The 26,032-nt window shown below is 49.7% G+C and overlaps 1 protein-coding gene across 11 annotated transcripts in view; it reads left to right on the forward strand.

The window, feature by feature from the left end:
* Nucleotides 1-775: 775 nt before the first annotated feature.
* kmt2ca (lysine (K)-specific methyltransferase 2Ca) overlaps nucleotides 776-26,032 on the forward strand; it is an 81,861-nt gene continuing 56,604 nt past the window's right edge. For 7 of the 11 annotated variants that reach the window (XM_075452644.1, XM_075452646.1, XM_075452645.1 and 4 more), the window contains exons 1-15: nucleotides 776-1,224; nucleotides 6,519-6,740; nucleotides 8,434-8,513; nucleotides 11,710-12,697; nucleotides 13,202-13,381; nucleotides 13,472-13,494; nucleotides 13,886-13,975; nucleotides 14,060-14,169; nucleotides 15,570-15,720; nucleotides 15,793-15,964; nucleotides 16,553-16,667; nucleotides 17,370-17,533; nucleotides 17,610-24,034; nucleotides 24,114-24,278; nucleotides 24,823-25,547. In XM_075452644.1, the coding sequence (XP_075308759.1) occupies nucleotides 6,520-6,740; nucleotides 8,434-8,513; nucleotides 11,710-12,697; nucleotides 13,202-13,381; nucleotides 13,472-13,494; nucleotides 13,886-13,975; nucleotides 14,060-14,169; nucleotides 15,570-15,720; nucleotides 15,793-15,964; nucleotides 16,553-16,667; nucleotides 17,370-17,533; nucleotides 17,610-24,034; nucleotides 24,114-24,278; nucleotides 24,823-25,547 (9,609 nt within the window). In that variant the 5' untranslated portion in view covers nucleotides 776-1,224; nucleotide 6,519. The remainder of the gene's footprint in view (nucleotides 1,225-6,518; nucleotides 6,741-8,433; nucleotides 8,514-11,709; nucleotides 12,698-13,201; nucleotides 13,382-13,471; nucleotides 13,495-13,885; nucleotides 13,976-14,059; nucleotides 14,170-15,569; nucleotides 15,721-15,792; nucleotides 15,965-16,552; nucleotides 16,668-17,369; nucleotides 17,534-17,609; nucleotides 24,035-24,113; nucleotides 24,279-24,822; nucleotides 25,548-26,032) is intronic. The other 4 variants (XM_075452647.1, XM_075452649.1, XM_075452650.1 and 1 more) reach the window with 4 other exon arrangements.

The raw sequence follows: 26,032 nt of genomic DNA on the forward strand, positions 1-26,032 counted from the left end.
TTACATTCCATCAGGTAACATTATCAGACAGCAGGGCATAAAGTTCCATCGCTATGCTGATGATACGCAGCTGTACTTATGAGCCCAATCAGCTGGTCGGACTACAAACATGTCTTAGGGCGGCCGTGGCTCAGTGGGTCGTCCAATAACTGGTTCGATTCCCATTCTCGCCACTCAAAGATTGGCTGTGGGAGTCCACCTCTGCCCCTGAGCAAGGCACCATACCCCCATGCTCCGCTGTGATTGGCTGCCCACCGCTCCAGTATATGGCATCTGTCTCTGTGTGACCCTGTGCGACCTGAGCTGGGTTTGATTGGCTGGAACTGAACTGTATCTCTGAGGCTTCCTGAATAAAACTGAATTGTAAAACCCTGTTGCTCTGACAGCCAGCTGGCCTGAAGCTGTGGAGCCTGACTCTGTGGAACTGGACTCAGACTTTCAGTCCAAACACACCTCAGAGCTCAGAGGAGTCACCGCAGGGGTCTGTGGGACGGATGCTTCCGCCGGGAACAGTTCAAATCCAACCTTTATTTATTTATTTTTATTTTTTATCTTTATTTATTTTATTTTTTTATTTATTTTTTTATTTAGAAAAAAATTAAAATAAAAATTCCAACCTTTATTGAAACAAACACAGCGACAGCGTGCAGCTGCGGTCCGGATCCCCGCGGATCCGGTTCCGGGTTTTTAAAGTCTGATGACGGGAACCGCTTCACTGGAGCAGCCCTCCAACGGATCCCTCCGCGGGGTCACACACACTTTTTTTTTTACACAACACAAACAAACAAACTTAACCAGATGCGACACTGACGCGCGCGCACGGACACGCGCTCGGCCCTCACTTTTCGGGTGCACGGTGAGTTTATCTGGGCCCAGAAACACGGAACCGGGTCAGCGGAAGGTCGGAACTTTGGTCCGGGGAGGAAATGTTTTTTTCTGGGACCTACTTCTTCTGCTGGCGCTGACAGGCGGTGCTTCGGTCGCTCCCAAACATGGCCTCCATGACGGAGCGACAGCTTCAACTTTAATTTTTCGCCAATTTTCTGAGCAGAAACCGTATTTTTTTCCTTTCCATGGCCTCCAGGAATGTTCCTGCGGAGAACAGCATCACGGCAGACCCGTGAAGCGGATGCTATCCGTCGGAGAAGTTCGCTGTTGGCTCTGAACACATCGCTCTAAGTTGGCTGGAAAGCTGGAGAGGAAAAAGAGAACCGCATCAAATCAGTAAGGAGCCTCTTCTTCTGTCTTCTGCCCGGAGCTGTGCAGCTCTGCCCCGCAGCCGCCGCTCGGCCCGGCCCCGCGGTAACCCACCTCCTGGCAGCGGCATTTACCGCGTGGTGGCGGGTCGATGGAGCCGGGATGCGTTCGGTCGTAGTGCGCGCTAACATCTAGCCTGTCAGCTAATGCTAATGCTAACTGTCTGCTGGGCGGTCCGAGCTAACGGCTAGCCTGTCAGCTAATGCTAATGCTAACTGTCTGCTGGGCGGTGCGAGCTAACTGCTAACGGCTAACTGCCGTGTTTGTGTACCTGCCTGCCGTTGGTTCACAGGGGGGGTGCAGTCCGAGCGGAGCCGATAAATGGCGGCTGTGGCCGGTTAGTGGGCTGGTTAGCAGACGGTCTGAAAGATGGGTCTGTTAGCATGGTAACCAGTCAGGGTAACCAGCAGGCTAACCAGTCAGGGGTCATCAACTCACTGATCTGATCTCGGTCTGGACCCATCAGGTCCCTCTCATCTCTGGAGGGGGTTCCGATGGTTCCGTAGAGAATTCTGATGGTCCACTTAGAGCCTCCAGTGCTCCAGTCTGAGATTCTGTTGGTAATTTAGGAGGTTCTAATGCTCCAACCTGGGGTTCTAGTGGTCTATTAGGTGGTTCTAATGCTATAACCCGGGGTTCTAGTGGTCTATTAGGAGGTTCTAATGCTATAACCCGGGGTTCTAGTGGTCTATTAGGTGATTCTAATGCTATAACCCGGGGTTCTAGTGGTCCATTAGGAGGTTCTAATGCTGCAACCGGGGTTCTAGTGGTCCATTAGGAGGTTCTAATGCTACAACCGGGGTTCTAGTGGTCTATTAGGTGGTTCTAATGCTATAACCCGGGGTTCTAGTGGTCCATTAGGAGGTTCTAATGCTGCAACCGGGGTTCTAGTGTTCTATTAGGAGGTTCTAATGCTACAACCGGGGTTCTAGTGGTCTATTAGGTGGTTCTAATGCTATAACCCGGGGTTCTAGTGGTCTATTAGGAGGTTCTAATGCTATAACCCGGGGTTCTAGTGGTCTATTAGGTGATTCTAATGCTATAACCCGGGGTTCTAGTGGTCTATTAGGAGGTTCTAATGCTATAACCCGGGGTTCTAGTGGTCTATTAGGTGATTCTAATGCTATAACCCGGGGTTCTAGTGGTCCATTAGGAGGTTCTAATGCTACAACCGGGGTTCTAGTGGTCTATTAGGTGGTTCTAATGCTATAACCCGGGGTTCTAGTGGTCCATTAGGAGGTTCTAATGCTGCAACCGGGGTTCTAGTGTTCTATTAGGAGGTTCTAATGCTACAACCGGGGTTCTAGTGGTCTATTAGGTGGTTCTAGTGGTCTATTAGGTGGTTCTAGTGGTCTATTAGGTGGTTCTAAAGCTACAACCCGGGGTTCTAGTGGTCTATTAGGTGGTTCTCGTGGTCTATTAGGAGGTTCTAATACTACAACCCGGGGTTCTATTGGTCTATTAGGTGGTTCTCGTGGTCTGTTAGGAGGTTCTAATGCTATAACTGGGGTTCTAGTGGTCTATTAGGTGGTTCTAATGCTATAACTGGGGTCCTAGTGGTCTATTAGGTGGTTCTAATGCTATAACTGGGGTTCTAGTGGTCTATTAGGTGGTTCTAATGCTGTAACCCGGGGTTCTAGTGGTCTATTAGGAGGTTCTAATGATGTAACCCGGGGTTCTACTTGTCTATTAGGTGGTTCTAGTGCTACAACCGTGGTTCTAGTGGTTCTAACGTCTCAGTAGGATGTAGTTGTTGTTTTGGGGATTGTAGTCCAGTCTAGTGGTTCTGAATACGTTAATTTGCTCCAGTGGGACATTGTAGTGGGTTCTGCTGTGATCAGGGAGAAGTTCTGCTGTCAGAGGTTCTGTTGGAGGTTCTGTTGTTGGAGGTTCTGTTGGACTGAGTGTTGCATTGTTCCTGCTGGTTCTCTGTTCACGTGACACCATAAAAGAATTAAGCGAATTCAGGGTCTGAGCAGCGAATTCAGGGTCTGAAGTTCTGAATCAATGCTGTATCTCAGATTAGATGCATCTGATGTATGAAAGGTGGTGTTTTCACCAGCGTCCTGAGGACTCAGAAGGCATAAAGGAGTCAGAAGAGTGTGAGAAGCAGCAGGATGTCCTGTGTTCATGTGGTTTCCTTTGTGAAGAACCGACTACCACAGTGAGCTTCAGTCGGTCAGATGTTGAGTGTGTCTGAGGTCTAAAAGAAGTGTTTCTGACTCTGGATCCAGTGTGTCTGAGGTCTGATGCCCCTTTTCCACCGCCGAGCTAGCCCTACTCTACTCGGTTCGATATAGCCCAACACGACACTACACGACACGGCACCAGTACCATTTCCTTTTCCACCCAAACCGTGACCTGGAAGTGGGCGGAGTCGGCCCGGTCACCACTAACGTGACGTCGGTTTCAGGCGACTACAAAGTGTCACGCCGTGGTTAGTTAAAAGTAAACACAACGATGGAGTGTAATGTGTAATGCAGTTGATTATCCATATTGTTTAGTTAAACCAAGCTCTTTATTAAAAAAGACAGTACAAAAGTAAACAGCAGGAGTTTTCTCAGATACAGGCGACGGCAGTGTTGGTGCCGGTGGAATGCAGATAGCAGCTGTTGCCTCAGCTGCAGATGTAGATGCCAGTGTCGGTTTCTGAAGCCTGCGGGATTGGAGGATCTTCGCTGACCTCAGCAACCGAACACTCATCGGTTGCACAAACCGAGTCTTGAGGAAAAAAAAAAAAAAAAAAGTGTGAACATACAAAACGCATACACGTAACCGCATAGGTGAGACACTGTGCTAGCCTTCCAAAACAGCGTTGTTTGCTAGCTCACTCAGAACAACTTACACAAGTTAAAGACTGAACATGTATTTGTTATGATATAAAACATGCATTTGTTAAGATATAAGCGTTGCACCAAGGGGATAAGAACAACACTTACCATTTTCCATCGCCTCCAACAAAGACGTCGCCGTATCCACGCTGTTCGCCGGGCGGTGCCGTCCATTTGGTCGAACCACTTCCATGTCTTTCGGTTTGACCCACTCTGGCTGTTGTGGTCCTTTACCTGCCGTCAGCCATCAGCTTGGCTATCTCCTGGAACACCTTCTCATTTCTTGTCGCTCCTTCCAGTTCCTTCTGTATGCGGTCCTCGGCCACCACACACAGAAAGTTCTGCACCTCGCTCATCGTCCATGGGTTGGCTTTCCTTCTCTGGTCTTCCATATTCGTAGTTCTGTTTATTCTCTGTTGCTCTCGCAGGTGTGTTTTCATACATGGTGGGTGATTATATAAAACTCCCCGAGCTTCGTTGCGTGTATGACGTAATTTCACCTGACCAATCAGTGGACAGCACTGATCACGTGACGTTTTAGTATCGGCAAGTACCGACTAGACCCACCTCTGAAGCAGGTACTAGCCGGGGCTAAAAATCGTAACGGGTCCCACCTTCAACCCGCGGTGGAAAAGCTCCCAATCAGGGTAGAGTCGTACCGTGTAGAGCTGTACCGGTACAAAAATGTTCGGTGGAAAAGGGGCATTAAAGAAGTGTTTTCAACAAACCCATCCCAGCACGTCGGAGCTCCGGGCCACAGGCTGCTTCAGAACCGTTGGGGGAAAGTAGACGGTCGGTTCTGTACGTTTGAAAAGGTCCCATCAGATGTGTTTTGGTCGATCTTTCATTCATTCAAACCTTTATTTAACCAGCAATAAAAAACCTTTTAGATAAATCACACCTGGTAATCCGTAATTGTTGTCGTAACATCCAGTGTTTTTGGTGTCGTAATCTCGAGTGTTGTTGTTGTTATTGTTGTTGTCGTAATATCCAGTGTTTTTTATGTCGTAATCTCCAGTCTCCAGTGTTGTCGTTGTTGGCAGTGTTGTTGTTATCCAGTGTTGTTGTTTAAATCGTCTCCAGTGTTGTTGTTAGCAGTGTTGTTGTTATCCAGTGTTGCTGTTGTTTTAATCGTCTCCAGTGGTGTTGTTATCCAGTGTTGCTGTTGTTGTTTAAATCGTCTCCAGTGTTGTTGTTGTTAGCAGTGTTGTTGTTATCCAGTGTTGCTGTTGTTTAAATCGTCTCCAGTGTTGTTGTTGTTAGCAGTGGTGTTGTTGTTGTTGTTGTTGGCAGTGTTGTTGTTCTCCAGTGTTGCTGTTGTTGTTTAAATCGTCTCCAGTGTTGTCGTTGTTAGCAGTGGTGTTGTTGTGGTTGTTAGCATTGTTTTTGTTATCCAGTGTTGCTGTTGTTGTTTTAATCGTCTCCAGTGTTGTTTTTATCCAGTGTTGCTGTTGTTAGCAGTGGTGTTATCTCCAGTATTGCTGTTGTTGTTTAAATTGTCTCCAGTGTTGTCGTTGTTAGCAGTGGTGTTGTTGTGGTTGTTAGCAGTGTTGTTGTTATCCAGTGTTGCTGTTGTTGTTTTAATCGTCTCCAGTGTTGTTGTTATCTCCAGTGTTGTCGTTGTTGTTGTTAGCAGTGTTGTTGTTATCCAGTGTTGTCGTTGTTGTTTTAATCGTCTCCAGTGTTGTGGTTGTTGGCAGTGTTGTTTATCTCCAGTGTTGCTGTTATTTTAAACGTATCCAGTGTTGTTGTTATCTCCAGTGTTGCTGTTGTTTTAAACGTATCCAGTGTTGTTGTTATCTTCAGTGTTGCTGTTGTTTTAAACGTATCCAGTGTTGTCGTTGTTAGCAGTGTTGTTGTTGGCAGTGTTGTTATTACCTCCAGTGTTGCTGTTATTTTAATCGTCTCCAGTGTTGTCGTTGTTGGCAGTGTTGTTGTTATCCCCAGTGTTGCTGTTGTTGTTTTAATCGTCTCCAGTGTTGTTGTTGTTAGCAGTGTTGTTGTTCTCCAGTGTTGTCGTTGTTGTTTTAATCATCTCCAGTGTTGCTGTTGTTTTAATCGTCTCGTGTGTTGTTGTTGTTGGCAGTGTTGTTGTTGTTTTAATCGTCTCCAGTGTTGTTGTTGTTAGCAGTGTTGTTGTTCTCTAGTGTTGTCGTTGTTGTTTTAATCATCTCCAGTGTTGTCGTTGTTAGCAGTGTTGTTGTTATCTCCAGTGTTGCTGTTGTTGTTTTAATCGTCTCCAATGTTGTTGTTGGCAGTGTTGTTGTTATCCAGTGTTGTTGTTTTAATCGTCTCCAATGTTGTTGTTATCTCCAGTGTTGTTGTCGTTGTTAGCAGCGTTGTTGTTATCTCCAGTGTTGTTGTTGTTGTCTTTAACCTGTTTGACCCATTTAACCCGTCTGTTTGACCCACTTTCTGCTCCCTCCACAGAATGCCGTCTGAGTCTCAGGAGCCCCGGGATAGAGGACCGCCCCCTCCAGTCACACGTGCCGGACGCAGCGCTCAACTGGCCAAAGCCGCAGCTGTAAGCCCCTCCCCTGAGAAGCGGCCCCGCGGACGACCCCGGAAAGATGGCAGCAACGGCCGATCTGCGCCTCCAACACCGCCGCCTCCTCTTCCACCGCCGCCTCCGCCCCCCAAATCCAGGAAAAAGTAAGTGTTCGTTGGTCACATGACTCCTGCAGGTTCTGGTGTCCTGGTTCTGGTGTCCTGGTTCTGGTGTCCTGGTTCTGGTGTTCTGGTTCTGTAGTCCTGGTTCTGTAGTTCAGGTTCTGTAGTTCAGGTTCTGTAGTTCAGGTTCTGTAGTTCATGCAGTTCTCGCAGGTGTTAGCTTCATCTTTTAGCTTCATCTGTTAGCTTCACCTGTTAGCTCTTGTTAGCTTCACCTGTTAGCTTCATCTGTCGGCTTCTGTTAGCTTCATCTGTTAGCTTCATCTGTTAGTTTCTGTTAGCTTCATCTGTTAGCTTCATCTATTAGTTTCTGTTAGCTTCATCTGTTAGCTTCATCTATTAGCTTCTGTTAGCTTCATCTGTTAGCTTAATCTGTTAGCTTCATCTGTTAGCTTCATCTGTTAGCTTCATCTATCAGCTTCTGTTAGCTTCTCTCTAGTGTTGCACCGATACCATTTTTTGGCCCCGATACCGATAGCTGCATACTACTTGGATGTAAAATGTACTTGGATGTAAAATCTTTATTAGTTTACAAGTTCACATGGGGTGGGGGGGCTCCGATCTAATGGAGAGAGAGAAGGATTGGGAACGCAGGCTAACCCTTAACACAGCACACGGAATGAAAACCCACCACAAGTCAGGCTAGCTTCACTAGCTTTAAGGCACGCTTTAAACAGCACACAGAGTCAACACACCACAAAACACGCGGCTAACCTGCAGCATATGGCGCCCGTTTAACCACAGACCCGTCACTCCTCCCCACGCAACCCCACCAATCAATACCACATAACAATAGGCCGACCTATACATAAACACTAAAACACGAAGTTAAAAGGAGAGGAATACTTAACTCGCCCACTTGGCGAGACCCTCCCCCGGGGTCTGAGCTTGAGCTTGCGGGGTAACGGCTTTGCTGGACGGCGAAGACGGTAACTGGCTGTCAGCTGGTAGTGCGCTGTCACGACCGCACAGGGAGCGATGGCGGCCCAGCACTCTCTATCGTGGACCCTGTTTTGACTACAGGAAGCACCCAGCCTCCCCTCCTCACTCGCGCTGCAAACTCCCCCTGGCTAGCTGTCTTCGTCGCCGGCAGCTCTAGATGACTGTGAACGACACCCTCCCCAGCTGACAGAGTGCCTGTCGCCAGACGTCTTGCTCCTCACACATAGAAAAAGCTGCCCCGGCATTGGCCTGCTCTCATTGGTCTGGAGCAGGCCAATAGCGATAGCTGCACAGTGATCACAACACAGTGTAGCGAGTGTCGGGAGACGTTCAAGTGTCATACAAGTATCGGAAATGGTATCGCTGCCCTATTTGTTGGTACTCGCCGATACCACCATTTTAGTGCCGATCAGGGCCCCGCCCGATACTGGTGTCGGTATCGGTGCAACACTACTTCTCTCCGACGGTCTCTGCTTTTATAAACTGTGTTTAAATGCGTCTGAAGGCCTAATGAAGCCTGGATGGCTGGTTTCAGCCTTCATCTGTTAGCTTCTGTTATCTTCATCTGTTAGCTTCTCTCTGAAGGCCTAATGATGGCCTAATGATGGCCTAATGATGGCTCCTCTGTACGCTGAAGGTGTTTAAAGTGTTTGTTGAACACGTAAAAGCTGCAGCTGAGAGGAGCAGGATGCAAATCATGATAAGGTGACGTGTGTTCCTGTTCTGTTCTTAGGGGGCGGAGCCGAGGCCGAGCACAGGTAGAGGATGAAGAGAGCACAGAAGACACGGAGAAGAATGTACCTCAGAGGACAGGTGTGTATCGTGTGTTTGCCTCGCTTTCCTTCATCTCGGCCCACAGTTGCATGTGAAACCGATCTTTTCTACTTCTGCAAAGGTCTGAAAATCAGCCACAGTCCCTTTTTCTGGCTGCCTCATGTGGAGCTAAAACAATTTGTGTTGTTTCACGGGTATCGCACCGCCCTCGCCATGCGTGAGCTCATGCAAAGCGAGTCAGTCAGTCAGCAGGTAAAGGTCCTCCAATAAAGACGATGCTCCTTTGTTCAGCCATCTTTTCTGTAAATCTATGAAACATGAACCTTTATGCCTTTTTATCTTCACATTTAAAGGCAACACAGGCAATAAAATAAGACTGACAGCATACAGACTGACCTTTAGTCGGTTATTAAAAACAAATCGGAATGGGCAGGTCAGGCTTTTTAAAGATCGGTGCACCCCGAGTTTGACCACATGCTGAATCATACTGAATCATAATCACACCAATGGAGGTTTGGTTCACAGCGCAGCCACAGAAACAGGAAGTGGGGAAGGCTAACAGCGTTAGCAGCTAGCTTACCGTGCTGTCAGAACAAACCTCAGACTTCATGAAGAACCACTATATTTTAAGCAGACCAATCAGTGATGTACAGAGGTGGGTAAAGCAGCCAAAAACTGTACTCAAGTAAAAGTAAAAAGTAGTCCAAATAATTACTTGAGTAAGAGTAAAAAATAACCTAAAAACCAAACATTCACCTATCCATGGGGGGAAAAACGAGTTTAGGAAACTTAGCGCTACATGTTTCCTCAAGTTAGATGTTGAGTTTCTGCTGAAATGTGCGTTTGTTTTGGTTGACACAGAAGACACATAATGTAGCTGCTGTTTCTCACTCTTTGTAAGGTAAACATGCTTTCAGTATGAGGCCTCGTCTGCGTCTTCATTTCCCACCGTTGGTTCTGACACTTTTCATCTGTTTCTTTGTTTGTTTGCTACGACTGTAAACTGTAAAGCTAAGCAGTGAGAGGCGTTAGCCGGTGGAAGGCGTTAGCCAGTGGAAGGCGTTAGCCAGTGGAAGACATTAGCTACTTAGCTAATGTAAATTGTTAGCCAGTGGAAGGCGTAAGCCAGTGGAAGGCGTTAGCCAGTGGAAGGCGTTAGCCAGTGGAAGGCGTTAGCCAGTTAGCTAGTATAAGACTTTAGACAGTTAGACGAGGCAGACCATCCAACTGGAGCATTCAGTTTGCTACGACTGCTAATGCTAAAGCTAACCCGTCCCGCCGCTGAGATCGAGTACGGTCACGTGACCAGACTGCACGGCTGCGTCTGATTGGTGGAACACAGTCAGGTGGTAGAGCCTTTGGTGGAAGTCTCTCTCTCTGTCAGAATAAAACATTAAAATGAGGCGTACGCGGGGGGATAAAAATAATGAGGCGTAGAATACCAAAGAGGTAAGAAGAAAAGTAACCAGCTCATTGTAGCCTAATGTAGCGGAGTAAGAGGACAGTTTCTGCTGCACACATCTACTCAAGGAAAAGGAAAAAGTATAGAGATTTAAAACTACTCCTAGAAGTAGAATGTTTTCAGAAACTTACTCAAGTAAATGTAACTCGTTACTACCCACCTCTGGTACCATTTTAGCTACTTTTAGTTTCAGGAACCATCTTCAGTCCGACAATCAACCATGAATTAAGCTCCGCCCCCTAATTTGCATAATGAAGAAAATGTTTGTGTGTGTATGTAGGGCTGGGCGATTTTGAGAAAAACAATAATCTCGATTAGTGTTTGCTATATCTCGATATACGATATATATCTCGATATCTATGCAGGAAAAAAATAATAACAATAAAAATAAAAAAATCGCACCAAATTCAGCAAAGTTTTTTTTATTGAAGTGCAAACAGGTAGGCAGCCAAGTGCCTAGAGGTAGGTACTAGTAACAAAGTGCTTGTGCACCATTTTTAACATTATCAAACCAAGGAAGTAGTATATTGCCTTATTGTAATTATAAACATAAAACCTGAGGGTTGACCGTTCTTATGAAGTGCTTCTTTAACATTTAAGATAAAGACAAAACATGTCTATGATAAGACAAAAAAAAATCCCTCATTTCATAGCAAAGTGCCTAGAAGTAGACCGGTACTAGTAACAAAGTGCCTGTGTACCATTTTTAACATTGTCAAACCAAGGAAGAAATATATTGCCTTATTGTAATTATAAACATAAAATCTGAGGGTAGACAGTTATATAGTGCTAAGATAAAAGACCAAAAAATGTAAGATGAGACAAAAAAAAAGTGGCGACTTGGGAGATTGTATCTAGGGTCAAGCATTTTTGGCATTCGTATGAAGCCCGGTTGCTCAACAACCGCTATGGGCATCATGTCTTTTGCGATATGAAAGGCAATGGACTCCGTAATGCTGGCCCACCTTGCACTTGTCTTTTCAGACACCGGGTTAAAGATGTTTGGAGCGTTGTTTGTTGTGTCTTCTTAGATGTGGTGGTGGTGTTTGTTTTTCCCGCGAACCGCAGCCTTGTACACTCTTCGTATAAGAGTTTGTGATGGTACTGCAAATGGTTGAAGAGGTTCGTGGTGCTTGATGATTTTGACGGCACCAGTTTCTTGCAGCTCCACAGCACAGAAGGAAAATCAGAGTGGCGAAATCGTGTTCATTTGGGTTCTACAGCATTAACTCGAGAAATTCGATATGTCAAAATCTTTCTCGATTTCATAAAACATCTCGAGAAATCGTAAAACTCGATTAATCGCCCAGTCCTATGTGTATGTTAAAAAAAATGTATGGTGGAATAAAAGTAAAATAAAGAAATGGATATTTTGCAGGGAATTAAATCGATGTGATGTAAAGTAATACAGAAATAAATTTTGGAATAACAAAGAAAGTAAAGAAATGTTAACACGAGCATAAATGTATACAGTTTAAAATTAAAGCAACATGTTTGGGTTTTTTTTCACATTCCATAAGATAATTTGAGCATAAATTAATCTGTTATTTAATTTTGTAGCATTTATCGTCACATAAATGTATTTATTTAAGCATTTATAGGTTTTTGTATCGATCTCGGATTACAGTTTCAGTCTGTCTGTGAAACTAGAGGTGTGATGAGAGCCTAACACTACATTACCCATAATGCAGCGTGGTGGGGCGTCCTTGGTGCTCCTGAGTTCTGTTGTGTTGCTGGTTCTGTGGTCTGATGGCTTCTGTGTGTGTTCCACAGAGGAGTCAAAGGAGAAGAAGAAGGAGGAGAAGAAGGAGGTGATGGAGGTGAAGTCTACAGGACGCCGACGGTCCTCCTCCAAGAGGAAATCCATTACAGACCCTGAACCTGCACCTGCACCTGAACCTGAACCCAGCCAGGACCGGCTCAGTCCACAACCTGAGCTCGATCCTGACCCAGATCCTGACCCAGGTCTCCCTGACCCCGACCCCGACCCCCCAGCCCCTGAGTCCGGGCCAGAACCAGCTCCTGGTGCTGAGCAGGAGGACCAACCGAGCCCGGCCCCCAGTCCTGCGGAGGACCCTCGGGCCGACCCCCCTCCCCCGTCCCCAGACCTGATCCTGGCTCACGGACCGGATCCTGAACCAGTGGAGGAGGACCGGCCCAGCCCGAGCCACAGCCCCGCACCTGTGGAGACGGAAGAGGGCGGGGCCAGACCTGTAGGGCGGAGTCCTACCACGAGTCCCCGGTCCGGTCCTCCGGAGCAGAGTCCTACCACGAGTCCCCGGTCCGGTCCTCCGGAGCAGAGTCCTACCACGAGTCCCCGGTCCGGTCCTCCGGAGCAGAGTCCTACCACGAGTCCCCGGTCCGGTCCTCCGGAGCAGAGTCCTACCACGAGTCCCCGGTCCGGTCCTCCGGAGCAGAGTCCGACCACGAGTCCCCGGTCCGGTCCTCCGGAGCAGAGTCCTACCACGAGTCCCCGGTCCAGTCCTCCGGAGCAGAGTCCTACCACGAGTCCCCGGTCCGGTCCTCCGGAGCAGAGTCCTACCACGAGTCCCCGGTCCAGTCCTCCGGAGCAGAGTCCTACCACGAGTCCCCGGTCCGGTCCTCCGGAGCAGAGTCCTACCACGAGTCCCCGGTCCAGTCCTCCGGTGTCCCCGTGCCTGCAGCTGGAGGACGAGGACTCGCTGTCCCCCCTGTTCCAGCGCTCTCTGTCGGAGGACTCGGGGGGCTCGCCCACCCCCATCCTGGAACACGCCAAAAATCGGTGAGCCAGAGTATGTGCTGAACCCTCTGTGGGTCCGGATCAGAACCGGGTTTCGGCTCGGTTCAGGGTCAGCTGACAAGACCGCTTCAGAACCACCAAACACACACCTGAGACTCTGGACGTTAGCCAGTAAAAGACGTTAGCCTGTTAGCAAGTGAAAGGCGTTAGCCAGTGGAAGAAATTAGCCAGTTAGCCAGTGTCAGATGTTAGCCAGTGAAAGGCATTAGTCAGTGAAAGACATTCGCCAGGACAACACATCACTGCATCATCAGCATATAAGTTTAATTTGTTTTGTATATAAGATTTGAGAAAAGGGAAAGGCACCAGGACTGAGCCCTGAGGAACATCCGTAGCTTTTCTGAGGTGTTCGGGCAGTTTGACACGACTGAGCCTTTAAAGATCAGCACAGATTAATGTATTAGTCAGATGGATTAATACACCTGAGAGCCAGCAGGTGGCGCTCACCGACTCAGGAAACGACTAACGTGTTGTTTGGTCCAACAGTGTGAAGCAGTGTGCCTTCTGTTACCGTGGCGACCAGCCTCCTCTGGGCCAGGGTCGCCTGGTGGTGTTCGGCCCGACGCCCGGCTACATCCCGCTACACATCCTGAACCGCCGCGCCTCCCCCGACCGGGACAACGACTGCCACGACCACTGCTACCGCTGTGACCAGGCCCCGCCCACGTGAGTGACATCACTTCCTGTTTATAGACCCTTATGATGATCTGATTGGTTCAGACGTGGTTAACCAGCTGTTTCTGTGTGTGTGTGCAGCTGCAGCAGCCCAGACCAGTGTGGTGAGTCCTTTTCCTTCTTCCAGCAGCTGATCAGTGATTGATCCGCAGCTGATCACTCCCTTATCACAGTGATTGATCCGCAGCGTGTGTGTGTGTGTTAGCCTGTGTGTGTGTTAGCCTGTGTGTGTGTTAGCGTGTGTGTGTTAGCGTGTGTTTTAGCATGTGTGTGTGTTATAGCCTGTGTGTGTGTTAACCTGTGTGTGTGTGTGTTAGCCTGTGTGTTAGCATATGTGTTAGCATGTGTGTGTGTTAGCGTGTGTGTTAGCGTGTGTGTATTAGCATGTGTGTGTTAACCTGTGTGTGTGTTAGCCTGTGTGTGTGTGTGTTAGCATGTGTGTGTTAGCGTGTGTGTTAACCTGTGTGTGTGTTAACCTGTGTGCTGATGTTTCAGATGAAGAGTCTTCCACAGAGTTCATGAAGCAGCTCGGACCCGTCGGCCTTCCACATGACATCAACGTCCAATCACTGTTCGACCCCACAGGTAAGCCGCTGCCTCCTCCTCTTCCTCCTCTTCCTCCTCCGGTCGGTGTGTGTGTTTATCCTGACCGTGTGTGTGTGCGTGCAGGTCAGTGCTGCGCTCACCTGCAGTGCGCCGCCTGGTCGGAGGGGGTGCGTCGAGGCGAGGGCCAATCACTGCTCTACGTGGACAAAGCCATCGACTCAGGAAGCACTCAGGTGGGTTTGAGCCGAAGAGGCTGCATCTTAGAAATGAGCATGAGCTAACAGCCAAACACTTCCTGTTAGCTGCCTGAGCTAACGGCCAAACACTTCCTGTTAGCTGCCTGAGCTAACGGCCAAGCACTTCCTGTCAGCTGCATGAGCTAACGGCCAAACACTTCCTGTTAGCTGCATGAGCTAACGGCCAAACACTTCCTGTTAGCTGCATGAGCTAACAGCCAAACACTTCCTGTCAGCTGTATGAGCTAACAGCCAAACACTTCCTGTTAGCCGCATGAGACACTTCCTATCAGCTGCCTGAGCTAACGGCCAAACACTTCCTGTCAGCTGCATGAGCTAACGGCCAAACACTTCCTGTCAGCTGCATGAGACACTTCCTATCAGCTGCCTGAGCTAACGGCCAAACACTTCCTGTCAGCTGCCTGAGCTAACAGCCAAACACTTCCTATCAGCTGCATGAGCTAACGGCCAAACACACTTCCTGTTAGCTGTATGAGCTAACGGCCAAACACACTTCCTGTTGGCTGCGTGAGCTAACGGCCAAACACACTTCCTGTTAGCTGTATGAGCTAACGGCCAAACACACTTCCTGTTAGCTGCATGAGCTAACGGCCCAACACTTCCTGTTAGCTGCCTGAGCTAACGGCCAAACAGTTCCTGTTAGCTGCCTGAGCTAACGGCCAAACAGTTCCTTTTAGCTGCATGAGCTAATGGCCAAACAGTTCCTGTTAGCTGCCTGAGCTAACGGCCAAACACTTCCTGTTAGCTGAATGAGCTAACGGCCAAACAGTTCCTGTTAGCTGCCTGAGCTAATGGCCAAACACTTCCTGCTAGCTGCATGAGCTAATGGCCAAACACTTCCTGCTAGCTGCATGAGCTAATGGCCAAACACTTCCTGCTAGCTGCATGAGCTAATGGCCAAACACTTGCTGTTAGCTGCCTGAGCTAATGGCCAAACACTTGCTGTTAGCTGCCTGAGCTAACGGCCAAACACTTCTTGTTAGCTGCCTGAGCTAACGGCCAAACACTTCCTGTTAGCTGCCTGAGCTAACGGCCAAACACTTCCTGTTAGCTGCCTGAGCTAACGGCCAAACACTTCCTGTTAGCTGCCTGAGCTAATGGCCAAACACTTGCTGTTAGCTGCCTGAGCTAACGGCCAAACACTTCTTGTTAGCTGCATGAGCTAACGGCCAAACACTTCCTGTTAGCTGCATGAGCTAACGGCCAAACACTTCCTGCTAGCTGCATGAGCTAATGGCCAAACACTTCCTGTTAGCTGCATGAGCTAACGGCCAAAGGTGGATGAGTAATGCAGATAGATTAATCCCACACCGTCTCTAAGCTCCGCCCTCTCTCCCACACCATCTCTAAGCTCCGCCCCCTCTCCCTCTGTCCAGATGTGTGTGTTCTGCCGGCGACTTGGTGCATCGCTGCGTTGCCAGGAGACGGGCTGTGGGCGGAGCTACCACTTCCCCTGCGCCGCCGCTGCCGGAGCTCATCAGGAGTGGAGCCAGAGACTCGCACTGTGTCCCAGACACGCGCACACGGGTACGAGAGTCTGAGCCCCGTCCGCTCTTCTTCTGTGGTGGTGTCCTGGTGGTAAACTCTGTGTTTCCTCAGGATCCTCGAGGTGCGTGCTGTGTTCAGGCGGCGAGGAGCCTGGCGGCCTGTTGATGTGCTGTTGCTGTGGTAACTGTTACCACGGCAGCTGCCTGGACCCGCCTCTGAGCCCCTCCCCTCTGTGTCGGGCAGGCTGGCAGTGTCCTCAGTGTCGAGTGTGTCGTAGCTGCAGGTAACCGTCTTTCCCATACCGCCTCACAGGCTTTTATTTTGTAAAAGTCTGTCGCTCACAGGCTTTTATTTTGTAAAAGTCTGTCGCTCACAGGCTTTTATTGTTGTAAAAGTCTGTCGCTCACAGTCTTTTATTTTGTAAAAGTGTCGCTCACAGGCTTTTATTATTGTAAAAGTCTGTCCCTCACAGGCTTTTATTATTGTAAAAGTCTGTCCCTCACAGGCTTTTATTATTGTAAAAGTCTGTCCCTCACAGGCTTTTATTATTGTAAAAGTCTGTCGCTCACAGGCTTTTATTATTGTAAAAGTCTGTCGCTCACTGGCTTTTATTATTGTAAAAGTCTGTCCCTCACAGGCTTTTATTATTGTAAAAGTCTGTCCCTCACAGGCTTTTATTATTGTAAAAGTCTGTCCCTCACAGGCTTTTATTATTGTAAAAGTCTGTCCCTCACAGGCTTTTATTTTTGTAAAAGTCTGTTGCTCACAGGCTTTTATTATTGTAAAAGAAACATCTGGTTCAGACAGCTGTTTGGAGTTTCTAACATTCTCTTGCTCAACGTCTGTGTGTTTTTGTTTGTTTGTTTGTCAGGTTGCAGGTGGATGAAGGTGTGCTGTTGGTTTGTGAGCGATGTGATAAAGTTTACCACACACACTGTCTCACTCCACCTCTGGATCACACACCGGACTCAGGCTGGACCTGCAAGGTGAGATGAACACACACACATTAATACACACACAGCTGTCTCAGAGGCTGTGTTCGAAACCGCATACTACATACTACATACTGATCTATCAGACAGTATGCATAGCGTTTACCCACAATGCATTTCGCTCCTGCCCGAGCCGAAATCAGCCGGCCTGAAGCTGATTTCTCTTAAGCTCTAAACTCTGTAAACTTTAGCAACATTTGAAACATTTTCAGGAGAGAAAGTAGTCGTTTAGATCCCCAACGTGTTGAAAACCTGACAAAATACCGTCTGTTTACAATTTTGTTCCCACGAATTTGGCACCACTAAAGCTAGCCGCAGTGAGCAACGCACTTCCTGTTATTTTCACAAAATAAAATACCTGTTGCCTTTTATCATAGGGAAAGCCATTACCATACAATTGGTGCTTTTGTTTTGAAAACAGGAAGTGAACCTACCCTCGTTGTAGCTAGCTTGAAACTGCCGTTTTGACAGGAAATGACGATCGGCGACGTCACGTTACGTTGCATCTAGGGTAGTTTGAGTATGAGTAGTGACCTCATGATGCATACCCAACATTTCAGGGAATCTAGGATGTATCCGGGAACTTCTGCTTACTCAAACTCGCATACTAACTCAGAAAGTTAGTAGGAGAAGTATGAGAAGTATGCGGTTTGGAACACAGCCAGAGTTGAACTTATGAACTTCTTTTTTCTCCAGAACTGCAGAGTCTGCCTCCGCTGTGATGTCAGGTCATCAGGTCAGTGGGCCAATCACCCTTTTCTGTGTGAGTCATGTGACCCGGCCCTGCCCTGCCCTCTCTGTGGCCACGCCCCTGACCTGTACAAACCACAGGAGTGTCTGACCTGTTCCTGCTGCTATAGGTACGCTCACACTCACACCTGATCTGGTGTTGCCCGTCGAACAGCTGAAACCTAAAATCTGTTTCCTGTGTTCCAGGTGTGTCCATGCAGAATGCTCATTCCAGGCTGGGGAGGGCAGGGCGGGGTCTGAGGGTTACATCTGCTCTGTCTGCAGGCCTCAGGAGGCGGAGCTAACCAAGCACAGTCCTACCTCGCCCCCGCCCATCAACCAAACCTCAGCCCCGCCCACCGCCACTTCACAACCACAAATTCCAAATCACAAAGAGGCCCCACCCATTAGTCTTACTGCTCACAGTCCAGTCCAGCTCATCTGTTCAACACTGTCACCACAGAGACTCGCTTCATCTCAGCCGGGTCCAGCAGAGGCCCAACAAAGTCCTGCACCTTCACCTTTAAAACACCACGAAGCACCTGAACTGTCTGTAGAAGAATTGCAACACAGTCCTCCACCATCTCCCAAAAAGATCTGTAAGAGTCCCGCACCATCCCCCTCAGACCTGCAGCAAAGTCTGTCGTCACCTATCAGAGACGTTCAACACAGTCCTGCCCCGTCTCATACCGATCTTCAGCTGAATCTGGTGCAATCTCCATCAAAATATCAAAACAGTCCTCCACTGTCTCCTAAAGAGATCTATCAAAGTTCTGCATGTGAGGAGATGCAACACAGCCATGCACTATCTCTTAAAAGGCTGCACCAGGATCCTACACCATCTCTTAAAAGGCTGCACCAGGATCCTACACCATCTATAGAAAACCCCCACAACAGCCCTTCACCATTTCCTAAAGAACTTCAAGTAAGTCTGGCACCATCTGAAGTTCAGCGAAGTTCTTCACCAGTTCCCACAGAGCATCGCCATTGTCCTTCACCTTCTCCCTTAAAGCCTCAGCAAAGTCCTGCTTCATCTCCAAAAGAGACGCATCAAAGTCCTGCACCATCTCCTGGACAGACCCATCAAAGTCCTGCACCATCTCCTGGACAGACCCATCAAAGTCCTGCACCATCTCCTGGACAGACCCATCAAAGTCCTGCACCATCTCCTGGACAGGACCATCAAAGTCCTGCATCATCTCCTGGACAGACCCATCAAAGTCCTGCACCATCTCCTGGACAGACCCATCAAAGTCCTGCACCATCTCCTGGACAGACCCATCAAAGTCCTGCACCATCTCCTGGAGAAACCTATCAAAGTCCTGCTACTTCTTCAAAGGAGACCCATCAAAGTCCTGCACTGCCTCCAGAAGAAATCCATCAAAGTTCTGCTCCATCCGCAAAAGAGACACATCAGTGTTGTGTTCTGCCTCCTGAGGAGAATCATCAAAGGCCTGCGCCGCTTCCTGAAGAGACCCATCAAAGTCCTGCGCCGCTTCCTGAAGAGACCCATCAAAGTCCTGCGCCGCTTCCTGAAGAGACCCATCAAAGTCCTGCGCCGCTTCCTGAAGAGACCCATCAAAGTCCTGAACCGCCTTCTGAAGAGACTCATCAAAGTCCTGAACCGCCTCCTGAGGAGCGCCATCAAAGTCCAATACCGTCTCCTGAAGAGGTCCATAAAAGTCCTGCACCCCCTCCTGAAGAGATCCATGAAAGTCCTGCACCGCCTCCTGAGGAGATCCATAAAAGTCCTGCACCCCCTCCTGAAGAGATCCATAAAGAACCTGCACCGCCTCCTGAAGAGGTCTATAAAGAACCTGCACCCCCTCCTAAAGAGATCCATGAAAGTCCTGCACCGCCTCCTGAGGAGATCCATGAAAGTCCTGCACCGCCCCCTCCTGAAGAGATTCATGAAGAACCTGCACCCCCTCCTGAAGAGGTCCATGAAGAACCTGCACCCCCTCCTAAAGAGCTCCATCAAACTCCCACACCGCCTACTGAAGAGACCCATCAAAGTCCCATACAGCCTTCTGAAGAGACCCATCATAGTCCCGTACCGCCTCCTGAAGAGACCCATCAAAGTCCCATACAGCCTTCTGAAGAGACCCATCATATTCCCGTACCGCCTCCTGAAGAGACCCATCAAAGTCCCATAACGCCTTCTGAAGAGACCCATCAAAGTCCCGTACCGCCTCCTGAAGAGACCCATCAAAGTCCCATACCGCCTCCTGAAGAGACCAATCAAAGTCCCACACCGCCTACTGAAGAGACCCATCAAAGTCCCATACAGTCTCCTGAAGAGACCCATCATAGTCCCGTACCGCCTCCTGAAGAGACCCATCAAAGTCCCATACAGCCTTCTGAAGAGGCCCATCAAAGTCCCATACCGCCTCCTGAAGAGGCCCATCAAAGTCCCATACCGCCTCCAGAAGAGGCCCATCAAAGTCCCGTACCGTCTCCTGAAGAGACCCATCAAAGTCCCGTACCGTCTCCTGAAGAGACCCATCAAAGTCCCGTACCGTCTCCTGAAGAGACCCATCAAAGTCCCGTACCGTCTCCTGAAGAGACCCATCAAAGTCCCGTACCGTCTCCTGAAGAGACCCATCAAAGTCCCGTACAGTCTCCTGAAGAGACCCATCAAAGTCCCATACAGTCTCCTGAAGAGACCCATCATAGTCACATACAGTCTCCTGAAGAGACCCATCATAGTCACGTACCGCCTCCTGAAGAGACCCATCAAAGTCCCGTACCGCCTCCAGAAGAGGCCCATCAAAGTCCCGTACCGTCTCCTGAAGAGACCCATCAAAGTCCCGTACCGCCTTCTGAAGAGACCAATCAAAGTCCCATACAGTCTCCTGAAGAGACCCATCATAGTCACGTACCGCCTCCTGAAGAGGCCCATCATAGTCACATACAGTCTCCTGAAGAGACCCATCATAGTCACGTACCGCCTCCTGAAGAGACCCATCAAAGTCCCGTACCGCCCCCGGAAGAGGCCCATCAAAGTCCCGTACCGCCTCCTGAAGAGACCCATCAAAGTCCCGTACCGCCTCCAGAAGAGGCCCATCAAAGTCCCGTACCATCTCCTGAAGAGACCAATCAAAGTCCCGTACCGCTTCCTGAAGAGACCCATCAAAGTCCCGTACCGCTTCCTGAAGAGACCCATCAAAGTCCTGTACCGCCTCCAGAAGAGGCCCATCAAAGTCCCATACCGCCTCCAGAAGAGACCCATCAAAGTCCCATACCGCCTCCAGAAGAGGCCCATCAAAGTCCCATACCGCCTCCAGAAGAGGCCCATCAAAGTCCCATACCACCTCCAGAAGAGACCCATCAAAGTCCCATACCGCCTCCAGAAGAGGCCCATCAAAGTCCCATACCGCCTTCTGAAGAGACCCATCAAAGTCCCATACCGCCTCCAGAAGAGGCCCATCAAAGTCCCATACCGCCTCCAGAAGAGACGCATCAATGTCTTGCACCGCCTCATGTGGAGACCCATCAAAGTCCCTCACCCTCTGCAACTAAGACCCATCAAAGTTCTGCACTGCTTCCCGAAGAGATCCATCAAAGTCCTTCTCCATCTATTGAAGTCCTGCATCTACCATGTCTTCAAGAGGTACATCACAGTACAGCACAATCTCCCACAAATCTCCATCAAGGTCCTGCACCATCTCGGGAAGAAATCCAACCTAGTCCCGAATCATCTCTGTCAGACCTCCAAGAAATTCCTGTACAATTTCCCAAAGAGATCCATCAGAGTCCTGTGTTGTCACGCGCTGAACCAGCAGAGTTCCAAAAAGGTCTTATCCAATCTCACCCTGCTTCTGCGGAGTACCCGGTAAGTTCTTCATCGTTTCACCCTGATCCAACAGCGTTGGGAACAAGCTTCTCACCATCTTACCCCACTCATGCTGATCTACAGGAAAGTCCCCCACCAACCCACACAGTTTCACCAGAACCCCAGGAAAGATGCACCACATCTTATCCAAGTCCAGGAACACATCAACAACACACTCACTCTGTTCCAACAGAGCTTGAATTAAGTCCAAAGTCGTTTCTTCCTGGTCCAGCTAAATTGCTCCAAAGTCTTACAAATGATTCTTCCACACAGGCCCAGCAGAGTCCTCATCAGCCCAGTTCCACCTCCTTTATTCCTACATATAATTCTGCAGAGGATCAGCAGAGTCCAGGGCTTGATAGACCTATGTCATGTATCACTGAACATCATACACCACAGAGCCAGGCCCAGCCATTGCGTAGTCCCACAACGGTTCATCCAGGGTCCACCGAGCCTGAGCAAAGCCCTCCACACCATCCGGAACAAGACGACAAGACACAGGTCGACACGTCATGTAGTCCCCAAAACAGCACCATCTCACAGCCTCAACATAGTCCACCACAAGAAGGGCATAGTCCCGTACAAGAAGGGCATAGTCCCGTACAAGAAGGGCATAGTCCCGTACAAGTCGGGCATAGTCCCGTACAAGTCGACGCATCACCTCCACGGAGTCGCACAAAAAAAGCAGAACAGACTCTAGACCAGGAGAACCCTGGATCAGACCTTGCACTGTACATTTCTAAACTGGAGAAGGACCTCCCACCAGTGCCCTGCAGGTCTACCATGAAAGCCACACTAGATGTATCACCAAGGCCCAGTTCAGCACCATGTAGCCCATCTCCTTGCTCTGTCAGACCCAAACCATGCAGTCTGTCACAGCATGGCAGCCCAACACAACTTTCATCCACAGAGGTTGGTGTTCCTCCTCCTTCCGAGCATACCGCAGCATCGGCAGTCGCCACAGAGCCGAGTCCTCACCCTGATAGCCAAACACTGGAAAGTAGCTCCATCTGTAACCCGTCCACGATGCTCCCTGCAGGGAGTCACCCTGACGGCCCCAGTCCCCATCATATCCCAGCTCTCCAGACACCAGAAAGCCTTGATCACTTCAGCACTTCAGTGGAACACAGTAGCCTAATGGAGGGGAAGCCTCCCTCAGTTTGTGACAGTCCGTCACCCTGCACAGAAGTTAGTTCTTCACAGGCTCCTCAAGCGCCTACAAGCCCTGCTGCCTGTCTTATGGCCTGTAAGGGCCCCACGTTAGTGGAGACTGGACCCCCAACACAACCAGCTGGGTACTCCACACAGCCAGTCAGCTCAACGGCGCCACCCTTGAGATCCACAACAGAACCAGAACTCGCTTCATCCACTCAAACCATCTTATGTCAGGATGAGGAGATGAAGGTCCGCCTTCCAAGTCTCCAGTCGGAAACTAGTTCCAGTGTAGTCCACAGAGAGACCATCAGTGTCTCTGATGCTCCACAGAGAACTACCCCTTGTGATAGTGGTTTGTCAGAGCTCACACAGGCTCAGATTGGTTCATCACAGACCAGCCTTCCACCCGGTCCCTTTAGTCCCCAAGACTGCACCCAAGCTGTTCCAGCTGAGATGATGCCGGTCCCCTCGGACTATGACGAGCAGATGAGTCCCTGCTCAAACACTCAAAGTCCACCAAGGTCTAGTCCTGCTGGTCAAGCTAGTCCTGTTCACACGGTCTTCTCAGGGCTGGTGCCAACACAGAACCCTTCATTGCCCAACCCAGTAGACTGCAATCCTGCACACGCTACTGCCGCTGATATTAGTCAACCGAAGCATAGCCCCACTGGCAGTCCCTGTCACTCCAATCACAACACTGGATCCGTTACTGGCCTTACGAGAGCTACACAACCAACCACTTCAGGTCTGGATCTGGAGGCTTATCCAGTAATCCAGGGCTCTGGTCCTCCCAGTGGGATTGATACTTGTCTTGTTGACCCTCAGCTGAGTCTGACAAGTGACCACTTATCTGCTGTTAGACCCAGCCCAACTGGTACTGAAACCAACAAATCACAGAGCCCCTCGCATCACAAACCACATACTCCCTCTCAGTCAACTGTGAGCCAAGGCAGCCCAGTCCATTCTTGTCCAGCTCAGGACAACAATGCGATACCTAGTCCCTTAAGCTCCGCCTCCTCACAGCTGAACCCCCCCCAAACAGCCGCCACCTCTGTGCATAGTAGCCAAGATGCTAGTCCTGTTTGTGGGCCTATGGATTTGCCAAGTCCTGGACCTGCGAGTCCTGTGAAGCCAGAACCTAGTCCTGGTCCGAGTTTTGGTCCCGGACCTTCTAGTCCTGTTCAGATACAGTCTAGTTCTGGTCCTATTCTTGGTTCTGGACAATCTAGTCCTGTGCAGATACAGTCTAGTCCTGGTCCTAGTCTTGGTCCTGGACAATCTAGTCCTGTGCAGCTACAGTCTAGTCCTGGTCCTAGTTTTGGTCCTGGACAATCTAGTCCTGTGAAGCTACAGTCTAGTCCTGGTCCTAGTCTTGGTCCTGGACAATCTAGTCTTGTGCAGCCAGAGTCTAGCCCTGGTCCTAGTCTTGGTCCTGGACGATTTTGTCCTATGACCCCAGAGTGTAGTTCTGGTCTTTATCCTGTTTGTTCCATGCTCAGTGAGGCCAACCGTGTTGGTGATCCTGCTAGTCCTGTTCCCACCCCCTTCTGGGAGTCTGAAACCAGCCCCAGTCATTTCTCCACTGGTCCTGTTGGTCCGCGTCATCGGACAGAAACTGAGGTGGAGTCTGCAGCTGCTGTGGGTAAGTACCAGGAGTATGCTGAGGGTAGTCGGTGTAGACTTTTATGGTTTCTGATCTGAACTCCTCTTGTTCCTGCAAGGAGGCAACGAAGGAGGCAACGAACGAGGCAACGAAGGAGGCAACGAAGGAGGCAACGAAGGAGGCAACGAAGGAGGCAACGAAGGGGACCAGGAGGAAGACCAGGAGGAAGACCAGGAAGAGGAGAAGGGTCAGCAGAGAACCGTCTCAGTCTGTTCTCCTTCAGGTATGCAGGAGCTGACTTTTGCTTTTTATAGAAATATATATGGTGTGTTTACGTCCTTCCGCTTCAATAAACCGTGTTGGAAACGTAAAAAAAGACTTAAAATCTTTGTTTTTCTTTAAGTTTTGTTTGCATTTCACAAACAAAGCGAAGCGACCAAAGAGCAGCACCGGCCAGACGGTCAAAGGAAGTTAGGGATGTTTCGGTTTCTAGTTTTTCTGGATCTGTGTTTGGATCTCCACGCTGAGCTGGTCTGGTTCTGAGTTGGTCTGGTTCTGAGTTGGTCTGGTTCTGAGCTGGTCTGGTTCTGAGCTGGTCTGGTTCTGAGCTGGTCTGGTTCTGAGCTGGTCCGGTTCTGAGCGGTTCCGGTTCTGAGCTGTTCCGGTTCTGAGTTGGTCCGGTTCTGAGTTGGTCCGGTTCTGAGTTGGTCCGGTTCTGAGTTGGTCCGGTTCTGAGCTGGTCTGGTTCTGAGCTGGTCTGGTTCTGAGCTGGTCTGGTTTAACTGGTTCTGGTCTGATTTAACTGGTTTCGCTTTGTGTCTCTGCAGGAGTCCAGCCCCTCCCTCCCCCACAGACCACGCCCCTCCTCATGGAGGAAGCCACCAATGAGAAAGCAGCAGAGGCGGGGCCAGTGGACCAAACTCCTCCCTCTGATGACAGCCACTCTGAGAGCCTCTTTGAACCCCCCACAGATGAGCACAAATCAGGCGCTGAGCCTTCGGAGGAGGCGGCAAAGATGCAGCAGCCAATCAGTGAGGAGCAGGAAGCTGAGGAGGAGACAAAGACGCAGCAGCCAATCAGTGAGGAGCAGGAAGCTGAGGAGGAGACAAAGACACAGCAGCCAATCAGTGAGGAGCAGGAAGCTGAGGAGGAGACAAAGATGCAGCAGCCAATCAGTGAGGAGCAGGAAGCTGAGGATGAAGAGGAGGAGGATGAAGAAGAAGAGGAGGAAGAGGAGGAGGAGGAGGACCCGGTGAGCCCCGTGCTGGACCTGGACCCCTCCTTAGACATGGAGGTGATGGAGCTGATGACCTCCTCCCTCCCCCCCGCCCTGTTGCACATGTCCTCCCGCAGGGGGAAGGGGCGGAGCCTCAGGTCTCCTCCCTGCAGGCCTTCGGACGACCTCTCCATCCGCCTCCGACAGTCTCCCTTCTCCACGGAGGCCTCGCCGGAGACCTCCCCCGCCAGAGTTCCCATCACGCCACCTCCCCTCACCCCGCCGTCCCCCCCCAGGTCCTCGCCCTCGTCCAGAGAGTCCCCGCCGTTCCACCAGGTAAACCCCGACGCCAGGCGCCACGCTTCCTGATGTTCCCTCAGCTGCTAAATGACCTTATTTCCTGTTCCCCCAGCTACTAAATGACCTCATTTCCTGCTAAATGACCTCATTTCCTGTTCCCCCAGCTACTAAATGACCTCATTTCCTGCTAAATGACCTCATTTCCTGTTCCCCCAGCTACTAAATGACCTCATTTCCTGCTAAATTACCTCATTTCCTGTTCTCTCAGCTGCTGCTAAATGACCTCATTTCCTGCTAAATGACCTCATTTCCTGTTCCCTCAGCTGCTTAATGACCTCATTTCCTGTTCCCTCAGCTGCTAAATGACCTCATTTCCTGTTCCCTCAGCTGCTTAATGACCTCATTTCCTGTTCCCTCAGCTGCTAAATGACCTCATTTCCTGTTCCCTCAGCTGCTAAATGACCTCATTTCCTGTTCCCTCAGCTGCTTAATGACCTCATTTCCTGTTCCCTCAGCTGCTA

Source organism: Odontesthes bonariensis, chromosome 20, assembly GCF_027942865.1.
Source record: "Odontesthes bonariensis isolate fOdoBon6 chromosome 20, fOdoBon6.hap1, whole genome shotgun sequence".
NCBI lineage: Eukaryota > Metazoa > Chordata > Actinopteri > Atheriniformes > Atherinopsidae > Odontesthes > Odontesthes bonariensis.